This window comes from Polistes fuscatus, unplaced genomic scaffold (genome assembly GCF_010416935.1).
Source record: "Polistes fuscatus isolate 324 unplaced genomic scaffold, CU_Pfus_HIC Scaffold1, whole genome shotgun sequence".
Classification (NCBI taxonomy): Eukaryota; Metazoa; Arthropoda; class Insecta; order Hymenoptera; family Vespidae; genus Polistes; species Polistes fuscatus.
Window position 1 is genome coordinate 9,650,203 of NW_025112997.1, and position 23,858 is coordinate 9,674,060.

Consider the following 23,858-nt stretch of genomic DNA (forward strand, 5'->3'; position numbering starts at 1 on the left):
TTCTGTTTCCAACTTTGTCAGAAGACGCTTTGCATTGAGGACAATGCCGGGGTATTGCTAGCATTGCCGGATTTCTCACTATTCGGGTAACATATACAATATATATATATATATATATATATATACACACACACACACACACTAATAATATATCTTAAAAATGCATTGATTTTATTTGTATTAATATGTTTAGCCCTTTCGTCTAACGCATTTTTTGCTAGTACCTTTCTTTGATTCATAATAAAAAATGAGATGTTCTATAGCAAGTACTACAAAGGATGTTATAAATCCTATCGATAGAATGGAAAATATTACATATATTTGATTTAAATCGATCTTTTGAAATTCATTGTTCATTTTGTTGTCAAGCTTTATAAACAACCAAGAATCTTTTAATCTGTCAACCAGTCCAACTTCCTGCATTTTGATGATCCTACAAATAAAAATATATAAGTATATAGAGAGTCTTCTGTAATTGGTTGTACAAATAAGGAAGGGGGAGGGAAGTTGATTCTACATGGAAAAACTAAATCGAAAATATAGAATAGAATTTGTTTATACAAGACTTTGTTTTTTGGAGAAAAATAAGTTTGTACATTTTTCAAGTACACTTGCATTGATTCAATTTCAACTCGACGAAGCTTTACTATCTTACTTTTAACTATTTAAGAAAAACATTTTTTATTATCCTTTTTAAATATGTTTTGCAAACATTGTCAATATGATGAAATTTCTAATATAGATTCTACTCTCATGTTTCTCGAACAAGATTTATAGTTTCCATAATTGCAAGCTTAAGATTACGTCAGAGTTATTTTTTTCTCAAAAACAAAACCTTGTACAAAAAATTTTGATTCTATATCAATTCTCTTCCCTAATGCTCGCTCATATTATCTCAATTTAAAGAAAAAATTAATTTTTACAAATTAATAAGAAAAAAAAGAAAAACTTACGCCACATCGATCGTTCGTTTGTAAGGAAGATATTTTTGTATCCCAAAAGTAATCCACGTTGGAAAATATAGCTTTCCTATCGGAATTAAAGTGCAAATGTATCTACTCGCCACTACATACATGTCTTGTACTTCAAATATCGCGAATTTGTCTCCAGTTTCGCAAACTTTTGTAAATAAATCCCGATTCTCTGCCACGTACTGTACACGATTGTTCCATTTAGGATTATCTTTAATTTGTTGTTTCATTCGAGTCTAAAATACAAATTAATCATATATTTTTATATATCAAGTTTATCACGTAACATTATTATTTAAAATATTTTACGTTATTTTTCATTTTATGAAAAGTAATTTTTCATGACGAATGACTGAGGTGGTTGAAAAGAAAAGAGGTACATGTGTACTTTTAACACTTTTCAGATAAATTATTTCAAAATTTGTTGACTATTTTGAGTAATTAGTAAGCTTTGGATATAATTTAATTACATGGATATTAAAATACTTATATTAGGATTTTGTTAATATTTAAAAAATTTTGTTAAATATTTAAAATATTTTTTCTATATTTATTTTATATCTTAAATAAATATCTTGTAAATTTTTACTATTACTACTATTCCTTTCCTTCTGAAGAGGAAAAGAATTTGTGTAAATAGGTGTAATAGCTGTTGCCAGGTGGTAACACTTTATAGGAATTTAATTGTATCACTTTTTCATATAAAAATGTTGCATGTATAATTTATGGTTATGGCATTTATCTCAAATTTAACAAAAAACTGTTGGTTGCATCCTTTTACCTTTCAGTCACTCATTTATATTTTGCCATTGTAATTCGAATATTTTTTCTTTTTAATAAATAATAACACGAGAAATAAATTTATGTAAGAGACAAATTGTAGGGTTCCGTTTGAAAAAATTTCGATGACCTTGAAATTTCTTTTTAAGAAAAATAATCTGGAATAAAATATTTTTCCGAAATATTTCAGTTAATTAAGTATGACGATACATCCTGTATATTGTTAATAATCATATCAAACGTATTTAAGTATCATTTTATACATCAAACGAAAAATAAGTGAAATATTTGAGATAATAAAGTTACGCGGTACACCCGGTATATAAACAAAAAATATGTAAAATTTTATACAAGTTAATTAATTTCATACCTCGAATTCCTCATGAACCATTGACCCAAGGAAACCGATGATAATATAATCTGTTTTACGAAATAAATCTGTTATATTGTAAAACGGTGGTATCACTTTCCTATTGGTCATTTGATAAATCAAATTCGAGCTAAAAGTTAGGAAAATCAACCAAGAGAAAATATTCTTCGAATAAGAGAGTATCTTGAATTTGTCGAAGAAATCTTTTGGAAGGTAACCTTGAAGAAAAGAATATTTTTATTTCATATGTCAATGTTTTATCTTTTAATGAATAATATAATATTAATTAATTAATAATATTTGATAATAATTAATATATATAAATTATTTCTCTTAATTATTTAGAACAGAGCTTCTCAAATTGTTTACTTTTTAATTATGTTACCTATTTTTGTAGAAATTTTAAATATCGAATCAATTATAATTAAAAAATTGCATTTACTTTATAATCTATTGAAAATAACTAAATTTGTTATTAATTTATATTTATATATATATTTAGTTTAAGATTTATAAAATTAGATATTTTATAACGAATATTGAACGCGAACGCGTAAAATGATTAATCGATATTTTCTATTTATTTTTACCTTGCGAACACATTATAGCAAATGTGTGAAAGATATGATCGCTCAAGTTGAAATTCACATTGTTTTTATATTCTTTAGAATTAATTGTAGGTATTTTTTGTGCCAAAAAACCGAAAAGGCTTAGAATCACGAATAATGATATAATGAAGTACCAAGTATTGGGTGAAAACATTGATATTAACCACATATCGTCGTAATAGAATTTTGGACGAATTAATAAATTATATCTGAAAAACAAATATAAGAACATAGATGAAAACTAGATTAAAAATTGTTTTACAAATTTTGCATCAAATTCAAATTAAAATTCAACCCTTTTGCAAATGAAATTTAATTTTAATTTATTATCAATATTAATTATTAATAATCAAACGTATAAACCATATTGATAAAACTTGTTAATTAATTATTTTGCATTTTAATTTAATTTACATATTTTTTAAAGAAATTTTAAAAGTTTAATAAAAATAAAATTTAACTTAAGATTACCCTGTACGGTAAATGGGCATGGTAAAAGCCATATTATTTTTATGAAACTTATATTGTCCGGATCGCAAAATGACGTCAGTTTCATTTCGTTGAAGCATACCCATAATTCCATCGTAAGAACCGTTTGGTAAAAGTTTACCGAATGAAATAGTCGGACATTTTACTGGTATTAATCTACGAACAAATCAAAAAGAATTTGATAATCAACTTGCCCGATATTTATAATGGAAATCATTTGATTTCTAATACGTACGTAAAATTTAAATAATCAGAAAGAGTTGTCCATAAATCACCGGCTAAACCTGTAATTTTGGTATCGTTTTCGTAGAACATGGCTATATGGAAAGCCTAAATCAAATAAGAAACATCATTTGCAATGAGTCTTAACAAAATACATAATTAACTACAAATATTTTTTATAGTATCAAATTACGAAAATATTAATAATATTAATAAATATGCTTACTTACTTATTCTTTTTGTTAGCATAAGTAGAAAAATAATTAGTAAATAATTCAAACCTAAGTGTGTGTCTCAAAATATTACAAACGAAAAATATATAATCTATATTCAATTAGATCAATTTCGTAAAACTGCTACCTACTTATCAATATGTTTGTAAATATGAGTAAAAATTTTTAAATTAGTATTTTCAATAAATAGCCTGTATTTATAATAAAATATCAAAATGTAGTATAAATGATCAGTTATAACATATATATACATAAACTGACAGTATTTTAAATATGAAAAAAATTGTAAAAATTATCACAACTGAAAAAAATAATGTTGTATTAATAAAATACGATTCGATATAAAACATAATTTTATATATTTACTCAACAAAATATTAATTGAAGTAATAAATAGTTATGCAATTAATTTCCATAAATCAATCATAAAGATAATAATAACTATTGAATCACCCTTCATACACGGTGTCCTAAAACTAGTGGTACAAATGAGCAGGGGATGATTCTGCATGTAAAACAAAATTGAAAATATAAAATAAAATTGTAGAATAAAATGATATGATAGTAAAAAACTAAACACATGAATCATATAAACCAATTTGAAACCTATTTTAGAGAAGGCTGAAAATAAAATACGATCAAAATCTATTTCACTTTTGCATAACTCGTAGTATAACTACACAAATAAAACAAATCAAACAAATGCTTATAATATTATAATTATTAACAGATATAAAAAATATATACAAACCTCATAATAAGTTACTCTTATGGGTTTACGATCGAAATGATATAATTCTGTTTGCCGATTTTTCGCGCGGGCTTCCGCATGTAAAGTTGCAAATTTCGGTATAGAATATAATTGCACAAAATTTTGTTGTCGTTTATCCCATATCAAACCACTCACGGCAAGAGCATTGTTAAAAAAATATTGAAGAATCGTAAGGATAAAAAAAATTTGAACGATCATTGTAAAGGTTCTTTTGTTTATGTATATTTCTTTCTCTATTGAATTATTATGTTAGTAGAAAATATCAAATAGAATACTGACCTGAAAAATGTGTAGCAAAGTATTGAACGGTATTTGAAATTATTACTTCATGTTTCGCACCTTAATGAACGGATGTGTCAAGATTGTAAATGCCTGATAGAAAAAAAGCGTTCGATAGCGATAAAGCTTTTTACCTCCATTATGCTGTGATTATGTTTAAAAAAAATAAAAAGAAAAATGAAAGAAAGGAAATATTTATCTAATGCATGTACGAAAAGGATATAACCAACACGTTATATATACAAAAAAACATGAATTGTATATTATACTTGACTTAATATATATATATATATATATTTATTTATTTATAAACGTTTTAAATATATACATATATATATTTATAGTGTGTATATGTATGTATATATTTATTGTATATATATATATGTATATGTATATGTATATGTATAAATTAACTTAGATACTAAAACTTATTCGACGTGTCTATAATAAAAGTACGAAAACAGTTTTATTATTACAAATCACGCGTTACAGGTTCTCGGTAGTTTTAAAAAAGTTCTTTCATTTTTTGTCTTCTTTTTTAATTCTTTTTCTTTTCTTCTTTTAATGTATTCTTCTTAATATGTACGATCAAATTAGGATTAGATATTTATTTTACTTTTACTTTTTGTATTTATTTATTGTAGTAGACCCAATGCGCTATCCAATTTTTAAATATAATAAATATTCATAATAAGAAAAAATATATAATAATTTTAAGCTATTCAAAACAACAAATAAACACCATACAGTACGAAATTATTATTTTTTTCGCATAAGAAACAAAACAATGTTTTATTGTTTTACAAAATATTTCTTTTACGTTTAAATATAAATAACTTAAATAAATTATGTTTTAGATCGAAAATTGATAAAAATAAATTATAAAAATATTGTTTAGAAAAACAACGACAAATATTTTTTATTTTGGTCTTTGAAAAATTAAAAAAAAAAAAGAACAAATATATGTAAAATTCAAAATTCAAATTTTCAACCATTATGATGGCGCGCTGAACTCGCGACATTTATTTACTTATTAAATTCATTTTTTTGTAATCGTTTTTTCTTTTTTTCATTCCTTCTAATATTTTTTTAAACCCTGACGAAACGATCTCTACGTTTCTCGTAATAGAAAAATGATCAAAAAGTATAATACAATCTTAGTCAGTCACTCTCTCGTTTCTAAACTTCATTGTGTTAGACGATATCTTTTCTAACAAATTCTAAGATCTTATCTTAGTTAGTTAGCGCATTTTAAAACTTATATACCATATTCTACGGTTCTATACACATACATGGTATGAAATCGCATAATTTTTTATGGGTTTTTTTCTTTTTTTTCGTTTTCTTCTTATTTTTTTTTTATACACACAAATGGCAGCATTAATTTATATTAACATTGTTTCACTATTTTTACGAGGACAAATGGTTCTTTCTTGTTAGAACATTAAATGTGTTCGACGATTAGTTTAATTGTACCGTGACGATACTTTTAAAATATATAAATCTGATCGTCTTACGGATTATGGAGATGCAGCACGCTAATTATGTATAATACGTATACAAAAGAACGAGTATATGTATATGTATATAGATCTGTATACAGGATGTTTCGTAATATATGGGACCCACTTTAGAAATCAACAGGAGGTACAAAATCAATAAAAGTAATATATATAAACATGTTTTCTATTGGATCATATTTTAAAATTATAATCACTTTTGTGTTTTAATAATATCAGTTTGACTGGTTCAAACTTTATACTCAAAATGACAAAAATCATTACTATTATTTTCTAGGAATTTTTGCTTACTTTTATTGATTGAATAATACGAATATATACCCAAAACTATTCTCCCCTTAATTATCTAATTTTCAAATTTTGTATGATGTATAGTTTGTGTACCACAAAACACGTATTTTCTTTTACCTGTCAATTTAACGGGTGTCGATAAAAATAGTTATACAAAAATATCTGCAAACCTAGGGATAATCCGTGATAATTTATCTTCATAGAAAATATTCAAAATAATCATCTTCGCTTAATATTTCTAAACAGAGCACTGTATATTATGAATAATTATTTATTCTCGTTGAGATTACATATTTTGTTAATTAAATTAAGTCATTTCAGTTGAATCAGTTCAGTTTCAATGCTCGGTTCTTTTGCTAGAAGTATTTCATTATATTCTATTTGCTGTGTGTTAGAAGTTACAAGTGCGTAATCAGATTTTTATTTCCGGAAACATTTGAAAAAAATTGTGTATTCAACACCTATTGCCAGCATTATAAAACTTCGAGCACGTATATGACAAAGTTGTTAATAGATTCAATGCAGAACTGGAATTTTTGAAAGATTGTGAAATTCGACGATACAATGACTGCAAGTCATTGGATACAAACAGAGGGTGGTCATTTCGGACACCTTTTATGAAGGTAAATTATCGTAGATTATTGGAACACGAAAGTAACTATAACTTTGAAACACAGTCAAATAGGACACATTTTTATATGAATTTTTATCAATGTTTTTGTATCCCCAGTTCACTCGAAATAGATTCCACATATTAAGAAATATCTTATATAAATATACATATATATAGTTAATGTACATATATATCATAAAACATGTGAGTAATTTTTAGGAAACTTTAAATCATAACACGTATTTTAAACATAATCATATATATGTGTATATACGTGATACACAGTCGAATGCTTCACAACCTCTTATTACAGAGCGAATAATAATAATAATAATAATAATAATAATAATTTTAATAATATAATTAAAAAAGTAATATATAAAACCAGCCTTTTTAAAAGATTATTTATAAATAGATTATTCAAAGATAGAGAATTCGGAGTACAAAGTTCATATATCTTATTGTTAAATATACCGAAAAATGTATCTATGTGGCTCAGTCCATATCGTTTAATATAAATATTTTGGCAGTATATTAATATATATATTGTATTAAGGAGAAATAATTATTTCATTATTTAAATACGTCATATATATATATACAGGATTTAACATAACAGGTAATGATATTTTTACATATAAAAAAAAATCGAAGAACATTTTTACGTTTTAATTTTCGTTTCCAAGAAAATTATGTTTACGTCAGAATTCTCCGAATTACATGTACACTGAAATCTCTCTAATTACTTATCAATAACAAAGATTTGTTTTCGTTAACGTTCCCGTATTCATTGTCCTCTGTTATGTTTAAATTTTGTTTTCTGCCTCGTCATTTATTCTACTTACATTTAGTTTCTCTCGATCAGTCGATATGTGACATCGACGCAACACTGTCTAAGTATTAAGTACAACAATTTTCAAATCGTCGCCATTCAATCATAAGGATAATACAGAGCGGTAATAATATAATCAAGAAATTAATTGAGTACAATTACTTCCATGATTATCATCAATATGGTAATTGCAGAAAAATATTTAAATTTCAAATTTTCAATATACAGTTTTTTTAAAAACGGAACTTTTGACGATAAAAACGTTATTCCTTTTTTTCGACTTATTTTTACATGTAGAATAAACTTTTGCTTGGTTGTACTATTTCTTTCAGAAACATCTTGTATATTTATATTATAATTTATAATATTATTTAAATAAATGATGAAAAACTAACGATCCGTGAATTAGAAAAATAATAGTCATTGTTTTTATGACAAACAATTAATTAATTGTATATTAGTTGCTCATTATAGTTGCAGTTTCAAATATATCTCTCTACATTAGATATCTTATTAAATAAATTTAAAAACAGAATTGTTTTTAATCTATTGCAAAACGAAAATTGCTCACACATCACTGTTTTAAATAATAAATTAACGAATGATATTATCATTAATTTACGTTTCTCATATTAACACTCCAATCACGGATTATACAAAAATTGGATATTAAAGTATTTCATTTATTTGAAAGTAGAAAATATTATTTCCTTGTCAAATAAATATTACATATTTTAAATATATTAAGGTTTTTTATATTTCAAATGTATATCTTTCTATTTAAATAATTTGCCTAATTTCTAATAAAATGTGTATCATTAATTAATTAATAATAATTATACCCTATAATTATTATAAGATATAAGTGTCGTTCACAATTTTATACAGAAAAATATTTAATATGAATTAAAATTAATTATTTAAAATTTATATACGAATTTATATAAAAATTTTCCGTGATAGGAGTGTGTTAAGTTGAAATATTTCTCCTGAATACAATCACTGGGATAACACGAAATATTCACATGTAAAAAAAGATGACAATAAAAGAAAAAAATAGAAAAAAACTCCAGTCATTTTACAGGAGCTAAGTAAATATAATTTATAAAATATCACATGATATATATGATCATGAATTCATCGAATCAAATGTTGACTTACTTCAAATGTGATTTCACTTTGCTTGTGAAAACATATAAATGCATTATAATAAAAAAATGTGTCTTCTCTGTTATAAGTCTTTTAGAAATAATCATTTTATTTTCACTTAGATACCCTGGTTTCAGTTGTAACTTTGCTCGGATCTGGTAACCTAACAACTAATTGTGCACCATTTTGCATTGGTCTCGTGCCATTAGACGCGTTTGTTTTACCTATTATTGGTTGAGGAACAGAAGGTAAAACTTTCTTTGCGCCACTTAGTTTAGGTGAGCAACACTGTTTCTCATCGTAGTCGTTTAAATTAATATTTGTATTTGGAGGTTGGTAATTAACAGTCTTTGCTGGTGTACTATGCTCGTTAAAGATACAAGCAGATCTTTGTTCGATCGATTCAACAACGTTTGAAAAGTTTTGTTGATGTAACTTCATGGCATTATTGTGATCATTTAAATTGCATACCAATGAATCCATGTTGCTCTTAAACATTTGATCCTTTTGATCGCCTTTGTAAATTGGTGCTGAGAGTTGAGTGGAATTGGTTTTATTCGTGCTCTTGTGACTACTGCCAGAATAACTGGTTATCGATTCATTGCAAAAATCGCTTAAATATGTTTGATTCATATACCAATTGTGTAGACGGTGATGAATTTCTGGAAACTGTGGCCTTCTATTAGCTACTTCGTGCCAACATTCTATCATCAAACTGTAGATCATCGTTGGACAATCTTCTGGACATGGTAGCAATTGACGAGAACGTATCATGTCGATTACTTCTTGATTGTTGTACCCATAATATGGCTACAAAAAAATATAAAAATTAGCAAGGAATTCTTGTGTATGCGAAAATAAATTTATAAATAATGATTACTTACTTGTAACCCATAACTATAAATTTCCCATAATACAACACCAAAACTCCAAACATCTGATTCTGTAGTAAATTTTCCATACAAAATTGACTCTGGTGGCATCCATCGAACTGGCAATAAACTCTTAGATTGAACTCTGTAATAGTCACTACTATAAATATCACGAGACAGTCCAAAATCAGAAATTTTTACGGTCAAGTTGTCTCCTACTAAACAATTTCTAGCAGCTAAATCTCGATGAACGTAGTGATGACTGGCCAAATATTCCATACCTATAAAATCATTCAATGAAAAACAAATTAAAAATTAAACTAATCAATTAGACTTCATTTGAAATTAGCTTTGACTTACCAGAAGCTATTTGCAATGCAATATGAAGAAACTCTGGTTGTTCTAATATTTTTCCAGTTACATTGTTCAATGGAACATCTGATCTTGGTGAATGATAGATTAAGAATTCATGTAAATCCCCTTGCGTCATATATTCGAATAACATACACATTGGTTCTCCTTTTAATATAACACCTAATAAACAGATTATATTTGGATGTCGAAGATCGGTCATGAGATCGACTTCTCTTTTAAAATCGCTTTGTGTTTTTGGACTTGCATTTTCTTTCAGAGTTTTTACGGCAACGTATATTGGAGGTTCGCATTTATTACCAGTTTGCAGCTCGCCTTTATATACTTTTCCTGTATAAAAAATGCAAGTAAAATATTATTATTTTATATATGAAAAATATAAATTAATTTATATATATATATATATATATAAATATTTTATTTACCAAAAGCACCTTCTCCAAGTTCTTGTAATAATACTACGTTGTTTGTGGTAAATTGAGGTACTCTGTTATTCGAAGTTCTACTACTACCGCTACTTAATGTTCCTGTACCTGGAGTCGTGTTACCAGGTCCAGCTAAAAGAGAACTCATTTCCATCGGTTGCGTAGTACTGCGTCTTCCATCATATATGTTTTTATCGCATTGTATTCCAGTTAACATCTACAAAAAAAATATTTAACAAAATACAAAAATATTCAAGGTTATTGATTATTAAATACTTATTATACTAACTTTATTCGAGGGTAAGTGATTCATTTGTCTTCTGGATTTTCTACTTTTGTAGCAACAGCAATAACAAATAATTATAGTAACAAACCCTCCCATTAGTACAAAACCAACAACCGCATAAATCCACAAATTTTCAACTGTAAGATAAAAATGATAAATTTGAATTAAATTGATTAGTCATATGTGTATGTGTATGTGTGTAATGCACTGTACAATAACTTACCACATTTAGGTATATGACAAAATTCTTTTTGCATTCTATTATTAGCATCAACAAAACACCAAGGTTGTAAATCTTGACCACTTGGATTTCTACAATAAGAATGTCGCCAAACAGGGTATTTATGAATCATTAATAGATGAGACCATTTCAAGCAAGGTCTACCGCTAATGCTGGTATTTACAGCACCTCGATAAGATTCTCCGTTACCCCAATAACAGTATTCGTCTATTAAATTAAATATACAAATACGTGTATTTATATGTACGCATAGAAATTATTAAGTCATTAAGCATGAAATGTTAAATTATTTCAAATACTTTCAGTTCGAAATCAGAAATTTCATATTTAACGGCCTTATAATTTATAATAATAATAATAATTATACTAACTTTCTTGCACATCATTTTCAGTTGAAATACTAACGCTTAAACAATCTTGAGCTTCTGGACTGCCTTTAAGCGGTAAATCAGAGCATTCGAGTAAAGGCACTTGTCCGATAAGTGGATGTCTTTTCGCTATAGCATATTCCGTTCTACATAATTCATTTTCCAACAATTCACATTCTTCGCGACATATTCTTCGCAATTTTCGATTCATTTCATTTTTATTTGACGAACGAGTGTCTCCATAACTTTGATTGATTATTTTCTGATTACCTCCCTTTCTCTCTTTGCTTGGATTAAACTCAAAACCAGGACCTAAAGTAGGGTTTCTTTTTTTACGAAGTCCATGTGTTCTTGTATAATCATCTACGGAGTCCTCTCCTTCACCATCTTCTAAATGCTCGTCTTGATTCGACTGAAGACGATTAAACAATTTACTACTGAATTCAGAGAATTCGCTATTCTTTGGTTTAGGATTATTTGGTGGATTTCGACAAATAGGAAATGTTGAATAACATAACGACGGTTTGGCATAGCTTTCACAATTGGAAGATAAATCACTATAAAAATTTAATTATTATTAGTTTAAATATTTCTCGATAAAAAGAGTATTAATTAATGAAATATTTACTTAGAAAAGTTTATAACACCAAAAGCTTGAATCAATTTGTCTTCGAGTAATTTTTGGGTCATCGGATACAAAATGTAAACGGTCTGATTTCCAACAAATTGTGCACAGGTTTTACCCACGTAGGTCTATAAAATCAAAATCCAAATATAAAAGATCTTATAATATGGTGTTTTTATTGTATTAAATAATTGTTTTTTTAGAAGTAGAAAGATTTACTTCGCAAGTTCCTTCATGATTGTCTTTCTTTCCAGGTATTGAATTCAAACCGGGAAATCCAGCAAAATTGACCATACCCGATGGTACTTGCATATTGACGTTTTTAAGGCCACTCAGTGTACTAAAATCCACAGTGCTTGACTGGGAACTAGTCGGTTGTGGACTAGGTGATAATACATTCAAAGAATTTGTGGGTGCCAGATGAGAGATGTGTGGCGTTGACATACCAATCCCTGAGATGTCCAGTCTATTAGTATTATCCATTCTAAAAAATACAAAGAATAAAAAATATTCTTAAATATATCTCACATTTTCATATTCATCATAACATATCAAAAGATATGTTATGTTTATAAAATAAAACATAAATAAAAGCATGAAACTTAACTCTATTTTGAAATTAAAATAAATTTAACAAATATAAAAGAATAATAATATTATTTTATATATATATTTACTTAAAAGAAAATTATTACATAACCTCATACTATGAATAATAATAAACAATAATACCAATATAATGATAAATAAAAATTATAAAAATAAAAAATATTAATATGACAAAAAGAACACATCTTTTACAAGATATAATCAGTTAGAATAAATTAGACAAAGATAAGAATAATAAAAGTAATATTGTTTTTTTATGTATTTATTTGAAAGAAAATTATTACATAACCTTATATTACAAATAATAATAAACAACAATGATATAATTATAAATAAAAATAACAAAAAGAAAAATTATTCATATCTCAGAAAACATGTTTTACAAAACATAAACAAAAACATGAGACATAACCCTATTTTGAAATTAAAATAAATTTATTTGAAGAAACATTTTATGACAAAGATAACAATAATAATATTTTCTTTTCAAGTATTTATTCTAAAAAAAAAAATAAAATGACGTAATATATATAGTTATATAATTTTATATCGCGAATAATAATAAAGGTTAATAATGAAGATAGCGTCACCTTTCCGAAAAGTTAGTAAGATTATTGGCGATATATAACGCTCGTATAAAAATACATGTATTATTTAACAATGCTAGGTACAATAGTAGCTTCATTATTGTAAATTTAATTATCAAAACATTTAATATATATCAAGCGTTAAAAACACATATATCATTTAACACCACAACCGCGGAGGCCATCGGTAAACTAGAATTCGGCGCGCTTGAGGGTTATTAGAAAGGGTTATCGCGCGTTTCTTATTGCACATGCGCAGTATAATTTTACTTGTCAATTGTGAATTTCAAGAGACGTGCAATACTATCCAGTCAATAAAATATAAATTGTGTTTTTATAACAATCTATAAAGAAACGTATAAATAAGTGAATAAAAATATATATAAATGAAAAGATGAATAAAGTGATGATTACCCTTCGATAAAACTAGAACCAGCTGGTAATCCGGATGAAAATTCGTCGGTGTTTGATGTTGGATTATCAGAATGGACAATTGGGCTAACTGGAGCTGCAAAAAAAAGGTTTTTATTAATAATCAAAAATATAATGCAAGAAAAATTCTAGTACAATTAATTGTTTTTATTTTTTTTGTGTATTAATATCATTATTTTTTTTTATATTAATTTTAATTATTATGTATTAATAGATAATTCTTACATTGATTTCTTTTTGTTTATGATAATTGTATTATTATTTTTTTACATTTATTTGCACTTCTACTTTTCTTATATTGATAATTAATATTAATATTATATAGATTGAGTGTTTGTTCAACTTTTTGGTCAGTATTTTAAATAAAATATCAGAATATATCCAGTATCAATAACCTTAAAGTTTTTTTATTTATTATATACTGTGATCATTTATTTTATAAGATACTAAATAAAAATATTAATATTATAATATTTCCACTATTTTTATAATTGCATTTGATAATTAAAATGAAAATTTTATAACAATTTATTATTTCTATTCAGCAAAATATTCATATATATACTAATCATTTATTTAAAAATATTTACTAAAATTATTTAAAAATACTTATTAAACAAATATAAGTAAAAAGATAGCAGAATAATATTTCCACTATTCTTATAATTACTCTTGATAATTAAAACGAATATAATACTTACAAATTATTATTATATATATATTCTAATCATTTATTCAAAAATATTTATCAAAAAAATAGGAAGTATTTGATTTTTTATTAGAATTAAATATGGCGCGAAATTCAAAACTTTGATGATTACCAAAAAATTAGTTTTAGATTTTTCGTTTAATCGGAACATGTATTTGACGATAAAACGATATATATATAAAAGTAGTACGGTATACATACTCATTTATTAGATGTCAAAAAGAAAAGGAAGATAAGGGAAGTACATTTACGATGATAGAAGTAAAGATGAAGGAGAAAACTTCAAAGCTTGACGCTTCGTATCATCTTCCACGACTCAATTTAAGTGTAATATCATCTTACCGCGATATCCTTTGCTCATCCCCCTTGTTCCCCTTTCCTCCCTACTCTTGTTTCTCTTTTTCTTTTTATATACAATTACTGTAACTTTAGTTATAAGTTACATATACTATACACTCTCTCGTCGTTGTAAAAAAGCAGAGCTCGCATAAAACTGATGTCCTTTGAAGTACCCATGTAGTTTTCAAATATAATGGAAGTCACTCCTCCTTTGTTTCTACCCATTACATTCCTGTCCTTTTTTCTTCTTTTTTTTGTTTTTCCCTCATCCCCTTTCCTTTTTCTTATACACGAAAGAGAAAAAAAAGGGAAACGAGAAATCTTATGTTAGATATTTTCTAAAATACAAATATAGGTGTGTGTACCTATATACTACAAGTTACTAAGAGGCACGTTCATTTATTTACTTTGAGGTAGTCATGATTCACTATAGTACTGTAGTAACAGTATAGAAGAAATAGAGTCCCCTTGGCGGTTCATATTCGAGGGTAGATTCAGATTTTTGATATTATTTGCTTTAGGCTACTGTACCAACTGATTCTGTATTTGAAAGAGAACGGGAGAGAAATAGAAATAAAGAAAAATAGAAAGAGATAGGAAATAAATAAGAGAAAAAGACGAAGAAGAAAAAGTAAAAGTAAAAGAAGGAGGAAGAGGAGTTCACGAAAAGAGGACAAATATATAGGGCGTCTCCCTAAAAACCAATTCCACTATAATAAACCCAAACGATTACCGTACCAAATTGCTTTCTCTTTTGGTAGAATTTGAAAAGGGATGGTTGAATAGAAAGAGAAAGACATATATCAGGGTAGGGGGATGGTTGAGGGGGAGAGGGGAGCAGGAGAAGAAGAGAGGAGAGGTGGAAGCCAAGAAAATCGTTTGATGTGGTTCCTCCTTTTTGGGAAAGTTCGTCCATTATAATACCAGGAAAATCGTTGGGCCCCCATTTAGTCTGCCAACTATGTAAGAATAGGTACGTGTACTGTAGTCGTTTGAAATGTCACTCAGTATTAACTTAAACCGAATGGCGGGTACCCTCCAATTCATGGTTTAGTTAATTTTTTTTTTATCCCTATGCGAATAAAAGTCGTATATTTGGGTTGACAAGAAAGTTCCTGAGTGATTTATAAAAATATAACTTTTAAGTATATATGAAAATGTAATCATCTATGGAGGTAATAGGGAAAGAACGAAGGGAAAAAGAGAAAGAAAGAAATGAAAATTGTTGGAAAATAGAATAAAAGGATTTCCAACTCGCAATACGTGAAATTTGTTGTTCACTTTTGGTCTTTTCTTTTTGTCGTCAACCTCTTGAAAAAACAAAATGAAAGAGAGTAAGGCAACAGTTCGCTGGTTCGGTTCTGCATGTGTTGGTATGGTGTGTACATATGTAGTATAAGCGTGGGTGAAAGGAGAGGGGGTGGGGTCCATGAGGAGTTGTAGAGAGAGATCCGATCTCCCCCCTCTCGTAACATACCTTGTCTCACGATATCTCACGATCGGTTGATCGAAGGGGCACTTTGTCACGCCTCGCTGAATTCGTCTCAATCCCTGCTTACATCGAATGTTCGAGGGCTAGAGAGTAAGAGTGAGAGAGAGAGAGAGGGAGAGGGAGATATAAATCGTCTCTTGTAAAATCTACGCATACGTTTCTTACTCCCAATGTTTCGAATTCAAGTAAGAGTAATAGTTCGATCTATTCGATCAATATTTTTTTCCAGATTTTTTATCAATATTTGGTAGAATAAATGATACATTTATATGTAGGATATTTTACTTAATCAATAAGTAATTATTAAGTCGTAATAATTCAAATATTTGTTTTAATTATTAAGAATTATTATATACGTAAGTGTTAGGAATATTATTGTAGTAACTTTTTTAATTTATATTTAATCGATAAATATTTTTCAACATTTTTCGTCAGTATTTTACAAAACCTATGGTCAGGATTTAGAAATATTTTTTGTTTGGTACAATTAAATTATATTTTTGTATTAGTCTGTGTCGGGATTGCTCTACAAAATTAAATATTATTAATTTATAATAAATATTACAATTCATATTGCACACAAATATTTTATTACAAATATTATATATAGTCATTTATATAAAATAAATATTATTAGAAAAAAGGGTATATATAGAAACATTCATACCAATAAAAAACATACCCAAAGAAATAAAGACAAATATTAAGAGATAGTATCAGAAGAAGCAAATTCGAATTTAACGAGATGAAAGGAAGAAGAATTAAAGTTCCAATGTCACTCGACATTAAAGAGAGATCGTGTTTTATCTTTGAGTAACATTGATTGATCTTCTGCAGTCATCTAATGTAGACGAAAGATAAGATATTTCTCTTTCCATCTTAAGCACATTAATTTATTTTTCTTTTAAATCTCTTTGGAACAAGTTTGTTGTCCTTTCACGGTGCGGACTAAGATTTTCTTTCGTTGCTTCTTCGTTCGTTTCCGATGATAAATTTTCAAACACACACACACACACACACACACACACACACACACTATACAGCACTTGTAATACTTATACAAATTTTTTTTCTTTCCTTCTCTATACGTTTGTTTGTATTTGTGGTTGAGGGAGATATGTGATGCGTCCTGTGTCGTTACGTCTAGTGCGAACGACACACCACGTAGTCGATCCAAGGCATTATGTATCGCGAACAGGAAGTGGAAGAGATAAGCAGAGTCGTAGTCATTAATAACCCCCCTCTCCCATCCTCTTTCTATGCTCGAGTTGCACTCTCTTCTGCCCACACTTTTTCTCTTTTTTATTATTTTTTTTCCTCTCTTTCTCTTTCCTTCTTTTTCTTTTTTTTTCTCTTTTTAATTACATTGGTTCCATATTTGTAATCATTCATTATTTCAATTTTAATTATCGAAATTACAATTCCATTCATTTATCTCTTCTTCTTCTTTTTTTTTGTTCTCGATTACATAATAAGTCAATATTTTTAATCATTTATTATTTTTACGTGAAAAATTCTTGTAATATAAAATTCAGTTTATCTGTATCTTTTTAACTTTCTTTATTATTATTATTATTATTATTATCTTTATTATTATTATTTATTATTATTTCTTTATCTTTTTTTTTTCTATATTATTCTCTTCTTCTTTTTTAGTAGTTAATCTTTCAAGTCGCTCAATGTCCAACGTTCAGGATAAAACTTATGGTTTTTTCTCGTAGCGCATCAGTTAGTTCTCTTCTTGCACGTAATAACGAGTAAATATGACACGATGGTCAATGACTTTACGTCGGAATGAAAAAGTGGGAAAGTAATGGGAGCATATATATATGTAGTATATATATAAAAGTTCGTTCAAAAGGTTGAGTAATAGAAACGATAAAAACTACGAAGCTTCGTAATAATATATCCATGTGCCCTAAGTGTATATACATGCGCTTACATGTATGTGTATCTATATAGTATCACAAAAGTAATATAAAAATGCGAAAGCTCGTAGGTTCTTAGGAAAAGCTAGATAAGCATTTAAGTAGGGAGAATGATAAAATAAACCATTAACTTGCGACGTTCGTTGTGACATTACGAAGAAGGTAATGTAATCTAGCCTAATGTCGTCCAATGAAACGCAACCATATTCCGGCTCATGTATCATGACTAGTATCGCGTGGTTTTATACTATTACGCGAGTCAGTATTCAGCAGAAAAAAAATAAACATGAAATGAGAGGGAAGAATGACAGAAAAAATCGTCACCAGATATATACATTTAAATATATATATATATACAGCGAGTCAGAGGAGTATTTGTATTCGCTCTTATTGTAAATTTTAAACAATGGATATTTCTTTGTAATAGAAAGCTTCTAAATTTTTGTATATATAAAAACATGTTTTAGGATTATTCAATTTTTTAATTGATATTCATTTTATTACTAAAGAGCAAATTGTAAAATTTTAGTATAAGTTTTATATATATATTATATGTTATATAATAAATAAATTATATATATTAGGTCATTATAAGTATGCAATTTTCGATTTCAAACTGAAAGTAATTGGAGTAATTAGACGTTTTATATTAAATGATCCCTAAAATAATATATAATAAATAAATTAATAAATTGATAAATTTTTTTTTAAATTTTTATCATTGCAAATTTAAATATAAGAGAAGTAAAATTTTACATAATGGATAAGAAAATTGGTCTTTAATAATAAAATCTTATTTCAACAAGAAATCTGTTTTAAATAAAATACATAATTATGTTAATTATGCTAAATAATTATGACACGATGAATGTAATAATTATTACAATTATTATATAATGAAATAATAAAAAATACATTATTATTTATTATATAAAATAATTCGCAATACCATGCGTATATAATTATTATATATAAATATACGTATCATACACACACATAATCTTTTCGTTCTTACTTTGAATCATACAGAAAAGAAAAAAAAAGAGAAGGAGAGATTAATGAAAGAAAAAAATATCGTATATATATATATAAGAAAATACCTAACATCCCATTCGATCTTATACTGAACCCTTTTCACAGAAGTCGAGAAGCATTAATCCACCCTTACATATCAGCAAGAGAAACTTTCATTTGATCTTTCCTTCTCTCGAAGTTCGATCGATCTTTCTAAAGAATTATCTCGAGAGTAATCCATGCGATTCCGTGAGATCGTAATCGCGTTCGGTGCCTTTTCCTATTCGTTCTCTCTCTCTTTCTCTTTATGGCAAATTACCGGACAAACGGTTGCAAGGGAACACGCCACCCTGAAATGCCGCTGTCTCGTGCATACGTTACGAGTCGTCCTTTTAAAGAGGAACAGAGAGAGAAAGATATTTTGTGTATGTGTGTGTGAAAGAGAGAAGATGTAACACTCTACAACGAGAAAAGAGAAAGAGAGTAGTTGGTAGCAAGAAAGTGACAGTGAAAGAGAAAGAGAGTGAGAGAATGTATGTGTGAGAAAGAGCGAGAGAGAGAAGATTTGTCTTTGATAATCAACGGATGTCCCATCCATCTTGGTCAAAGGGGTCAACACTTTTCCGTGAGCGACAGCACCGGTCGCAGTACGGCTAAATGCATTATTCATGAACTCGGTCTGGTAAGTGTTGTCCGAAATTCAATTCAGTAGTGTGCCCCACGAAGACCGTGTACGTGATTTGCCTCCCACTGGACGAACCGACCAACGAAGAGAAGCCAAGAGATGAAGAAGAGGTTACTACCAAGAGAAAACCATCCTTACACTTATGTTATACTTTACTTTGTGTACTCATGTGTATGAGAGTGCGTATGTGAGTGTGTGTACGTGGGATGTTACTTGTCTATCCAAGTTCCCTTTAATCCAACTATTGAACAATATATTTACTTAGATCGAATTTCAAGGAATTTATATATATATGATGGATCTTATTTATTTTTATAGTAGAATTTATATAGGTATGTCGATGTATGTATGATGATAATTATGATAGTGAATTAAGTTATATAAAGAATTGATATTATTGATTTGATGTTTTTGTTTATATTATTATAATTATTTTTATTATAATATAAACAATAAAATTTATATTTTCCATTTTTTTATGACTTGGTCTATTGTTGTGTTTATTGAAGCATATATGTGTGTATATATGTATGTAATTGCAACTTCCCTCTAATTATCGAACAATGTATTTATTTAATTTCATTAAATATGAACGAACATATGATATGTTAGATATAGATATTTGCTATGTATGTGCGTATGTGCAGTACTATTTTCCTGTTTATTTCATGTTTAAACAATCTATCGTACAATAATAAATATTTATCCATTAAATTTTGTAGAAACTTTATATTAGATTAGACATATTTTTAAAAATATGGTAACGTAAGAGAGGTAGAAAAAAAGTGATACTTATATATGGTACTTTTATACTAGTCCTAAATGGAAGATGAGAGTATGTTTAATGTGTAGATAGGAGAAAACGAAAGGGGTCTAGCTTTATTATAATTTCATGTAATTCTGCTAATGGAGATTAGCCGTCGGTAGATGGCCATAGAATAATATTAAGGAAAAGCTTTTCTTCCTCTTTCTTTCTCTCTCTCTCTCTCTCTCTCTCTTTCTCTCTCTCTTACTTTCTTTTTCTTTCGTATATATACGCATATACGGACTTCCTTTTGTTTTTTCTAAAGAACGAAACGCGAATTTAAACCTTAATCCACCTTAATATGCACTAGGATTATTTTTCATGGTTCGCATCTTTGTCAGACTAACCATTAGAAAATGGTCCTACTCTAACGGTTTTAGTCTCAACGGCGAGCCAAACGGGTCTCCTTGAAAAATGCATGGTACGCCGAAATTTTAAGATAATTCTCACGTTGTCTCTTCTCTCTCTTTCTTTCTATCTTTTTAAACCAGATATCGCAGCATCCCACTATTACGGCTAATCCGATTCTCTTCACCGCTAAGATATCCTCCTTTTTATTGTTATTACTCTTCTCACGACTGGTGTATTTTTCGTTGTTGAAAGAACAATTATGCGAAACAACTATTAAGATTTTTCTTCCCTCAAAATCTGAGATAATTTTCATTTAACTGTACACAGTGACTTACACAATCGGACACTGTATTATGATTAACTCTATTGCTTTATATTTTGATATTTTTATAAAGTTATTCTAGTTATTGTTTTTAATGATAGATCGTTTATTAATCTCGACGAAGATTTAATAATTATTAAATTAAGTAACGTCACATTTTTAGCTCACAAAAATATTCGGACAATGTTCATTCATTACTTTTTTTTATTTAATGTAATTTAATATTTAATTAATAAATTATTTTAAAATTTCCTCATATAATCATTTTGTTTTAGAATATGTCGTAATATGTCGTATGTAATAGAATTTGTCATATTATTTATAATCTTTCAACACTATTTTATTGTTTATATTTGCTCATTCATTTTCAATTCTATATTTTCATTTTTTATTTTCCGTACTTTGAAGTAAATTGTTTTTAAGTATATTCAAGAATATTATTGTATGCATAATACTGACAACTAACACCAAGTTTCCTACTTCATATGACAATTTGAATTTTACATTATTTCTTTCAATAATTTTTATTATGAATTTTGTAAATATTTAAAATAAATTATATATGTTTTTCACACACACACACACACACACACACCACACACACACACACCACACACACACACACACACACACACACACACACACACACACACACACACACACACACACACACACACACACACACACACACACACACACACACACACACACACACACACACACAATCAATAAATAGCTTAATGCAAAAAATCAACAACAATTGTAGGTGGAATAAAATAAATAGAATAATTTATAATGTGATTATGAAGTTAATATCGTTTACAAAGGTACAAAATTTCATATGAAATTAAATAGGATTTTATAAAATGCTAAATGAATGAATGAATAAATGAATAAATGAACGAACCATTAAACCTTAAGACATTATGCTGGCTTTTCCAAATTTTACAACAGGATATCATAACTTTACATTATCTTTTTAATTAATTTTTATTATGAATTTTGTAAATGTTTAAAATAAATTATATGTGTTTCTCTCAAAATAATAAATAACTTATTGCTAAAAAAATAATCAAGACGATTTATAAATAATCGAAAAATGTAACCCGAAAGTTAATCATGCTTTAGTTGTCAAATATTTTTAGTAGTGTGTGTCACTGTATATATATTTTTTATATTATATTATACTTATCCTCCTATCTTGATGTGTTATGTTAAATTTATGCTAATTAATCGTTCACTGAAAGCTGTTATATTTTTAAATAAGTTCGTTCATAGTCGAGACTAATTTTATTTTACCTCCTATTTAACCTTTCTTTTTTATACATTTTTTTCTAATGTGATAAAAAAAATCACAAAAATGTATGTATACTGATTAAAAATATGCAAAGATAATTCAATACACGGTTTATTAATTGGGATTTTTGAATTTTCAATTTTCCTATCGAATATATCTCCCACAGTCTATCCTAATAGTGGTTTCGCACGAAATTCAATATCACCACGGAATTTCGACGATTTTGTGGTCACCGATAATTGGCTTGATTTGAGTTTATCGATACATTCATTTCACTTAATATTTTAGAACTCATTTCAGAATCAGGTTTATTCTTTTTCAATAAATATTTTTTCGAAATTAAAAAAGTATAAATATTTATACATTATACAAAATAACTGTTTAAATCTATAATTTTTAACACCAACAATGCCTTTTTTTTTTAAAACAATGCCTCAAACGAATAAATGTTACTTCTTTTTTTGCAACTTATTTATACATGTAGAATCAAGCCTTGTCAGATTGTACCAACCCTTTAGATATATTCTGCATATATACCGGTAATTATGATAGTTGATTATGTTAAAAAATTAAACAAATTTATTTATATAATTTATTTTATAATATATTAAGCGTAGAAACTAATTAAAATGCATATGTAAAATCTTGCCATCTTGATTATTAATAGTTTTTGTTTTGACCAGTTGTCAAATGTTTCATAACTGTAAGTATTGGTACTTAAAATTTATAAAATGGCAGACGATTATTTACTTTTAAACCAAAATTAATAATCAAAGCACAGAATGAAATTTCTACACCTGATAAATAATTGTAATATTTGTAATATGTGATGATGATAGTAAAATTTAATAACAAAAATTAATTTTACGATTTAAAATATACTATAAATAATTTCAAAATATATTTGTATATATATTGTATATGTATAATTTAATGTATTTATTGAAACCACGTTGATGATTTTAATAGT

At 27.2% G+C, this 23,858-nt stretch overlaps 2 protein-coding genes across 5 annotated transcripts in view; both read right to left on the minus strand.

The window, feature by feature from the left end:
- Nucleotides 1-158: 158 nt before the first annotated feature.
- Nucleotides 159-3,533, minus strand: LOC122517678. The gene is made up of 6 exons (XM_043636200.1): nucleotides 3,454-3,533; nucleotides 3,201-3,374; nucleotides 2,712-2,938; nucleotides 2,122-2,339; nucleotides 954-1,207; nucleotides 159-433 (listed from the first exon to the last, which is right to left on the minus strand). The coding sequence occupies exons 1-6, from the start codon at nucleotides 3,531-3,533 to the stop codon at nucleotides 190-192; spliced, it is 1,197 nt and encodes a 398-aa protein (XP_043492135.1). The 3' UTR covers nucleotides 159-189.
- A 5,707-nt stretch (nucleotides 3,534-9,240) lies between these two features.
- Nucleotides 9,241-23,858, minus strand: part of LOC122519926 (tyrosine-protein kinase transmembrane receptor Ror) — a 375,163-nt gene continuing 360,545 nt past the window's right edge. For 3 of the 4 annotated variants that reach the window (XM_043639755.1, XM_043639738.1, XM_043639746.1), the window contains exons 6-15: nucleotides 13,929-14,022; nucleotides 12,538-12,802; nucleotides 12,322-12,446; nucleotides 11,697-12,250; nucleotides 11,308-11,532; nucleotides 11,088-11,221; nucleotides 10,799-11,015; nucleotides 10,362-10,703; nucleotides 10,014-10,282; nucleotides 9,241-9,939 (exon numbers count right to left, since the gene is read on the minus strand). In XM_043639755.1, coding sequence (XP_043495690.1) covers nucleotides 9,244-9,939; nucleotides 10,014-10,282; nucleotides 10,362-10,703; nucleotides 10,799-11,015; nucleotides 11,088-11,221; nucleotides 11,308-11,532; nucleotides 11,697-12,250; nucleotides 12,322-12,446; nucleotides 12,538-12,802; nucleotides 13,929-14,022 — 2,921 coding nt within the window. In that variant the 3' untranslated portion in view covers nucleotides 9,241-9,243. Of the gene's footprint in view, nucleotides 9,940-10,013; nucleotides 10,283-10,361; nucleotides 10,704-10,798; nucleotides 11,016-11,087; nucleotides 11,222-11,307; nucleotides 11,533-11,696; nucleotides 12,251-12,321; nucleotides 12,447-12,537; nucleotides 12,803-13,517; nucleotides 13,885-13,928; nucleotides 14,023-23,858 lie in introns of those variants that run through there. The other variant, XM_043639766.1, reaches the window with a different exon arrangement.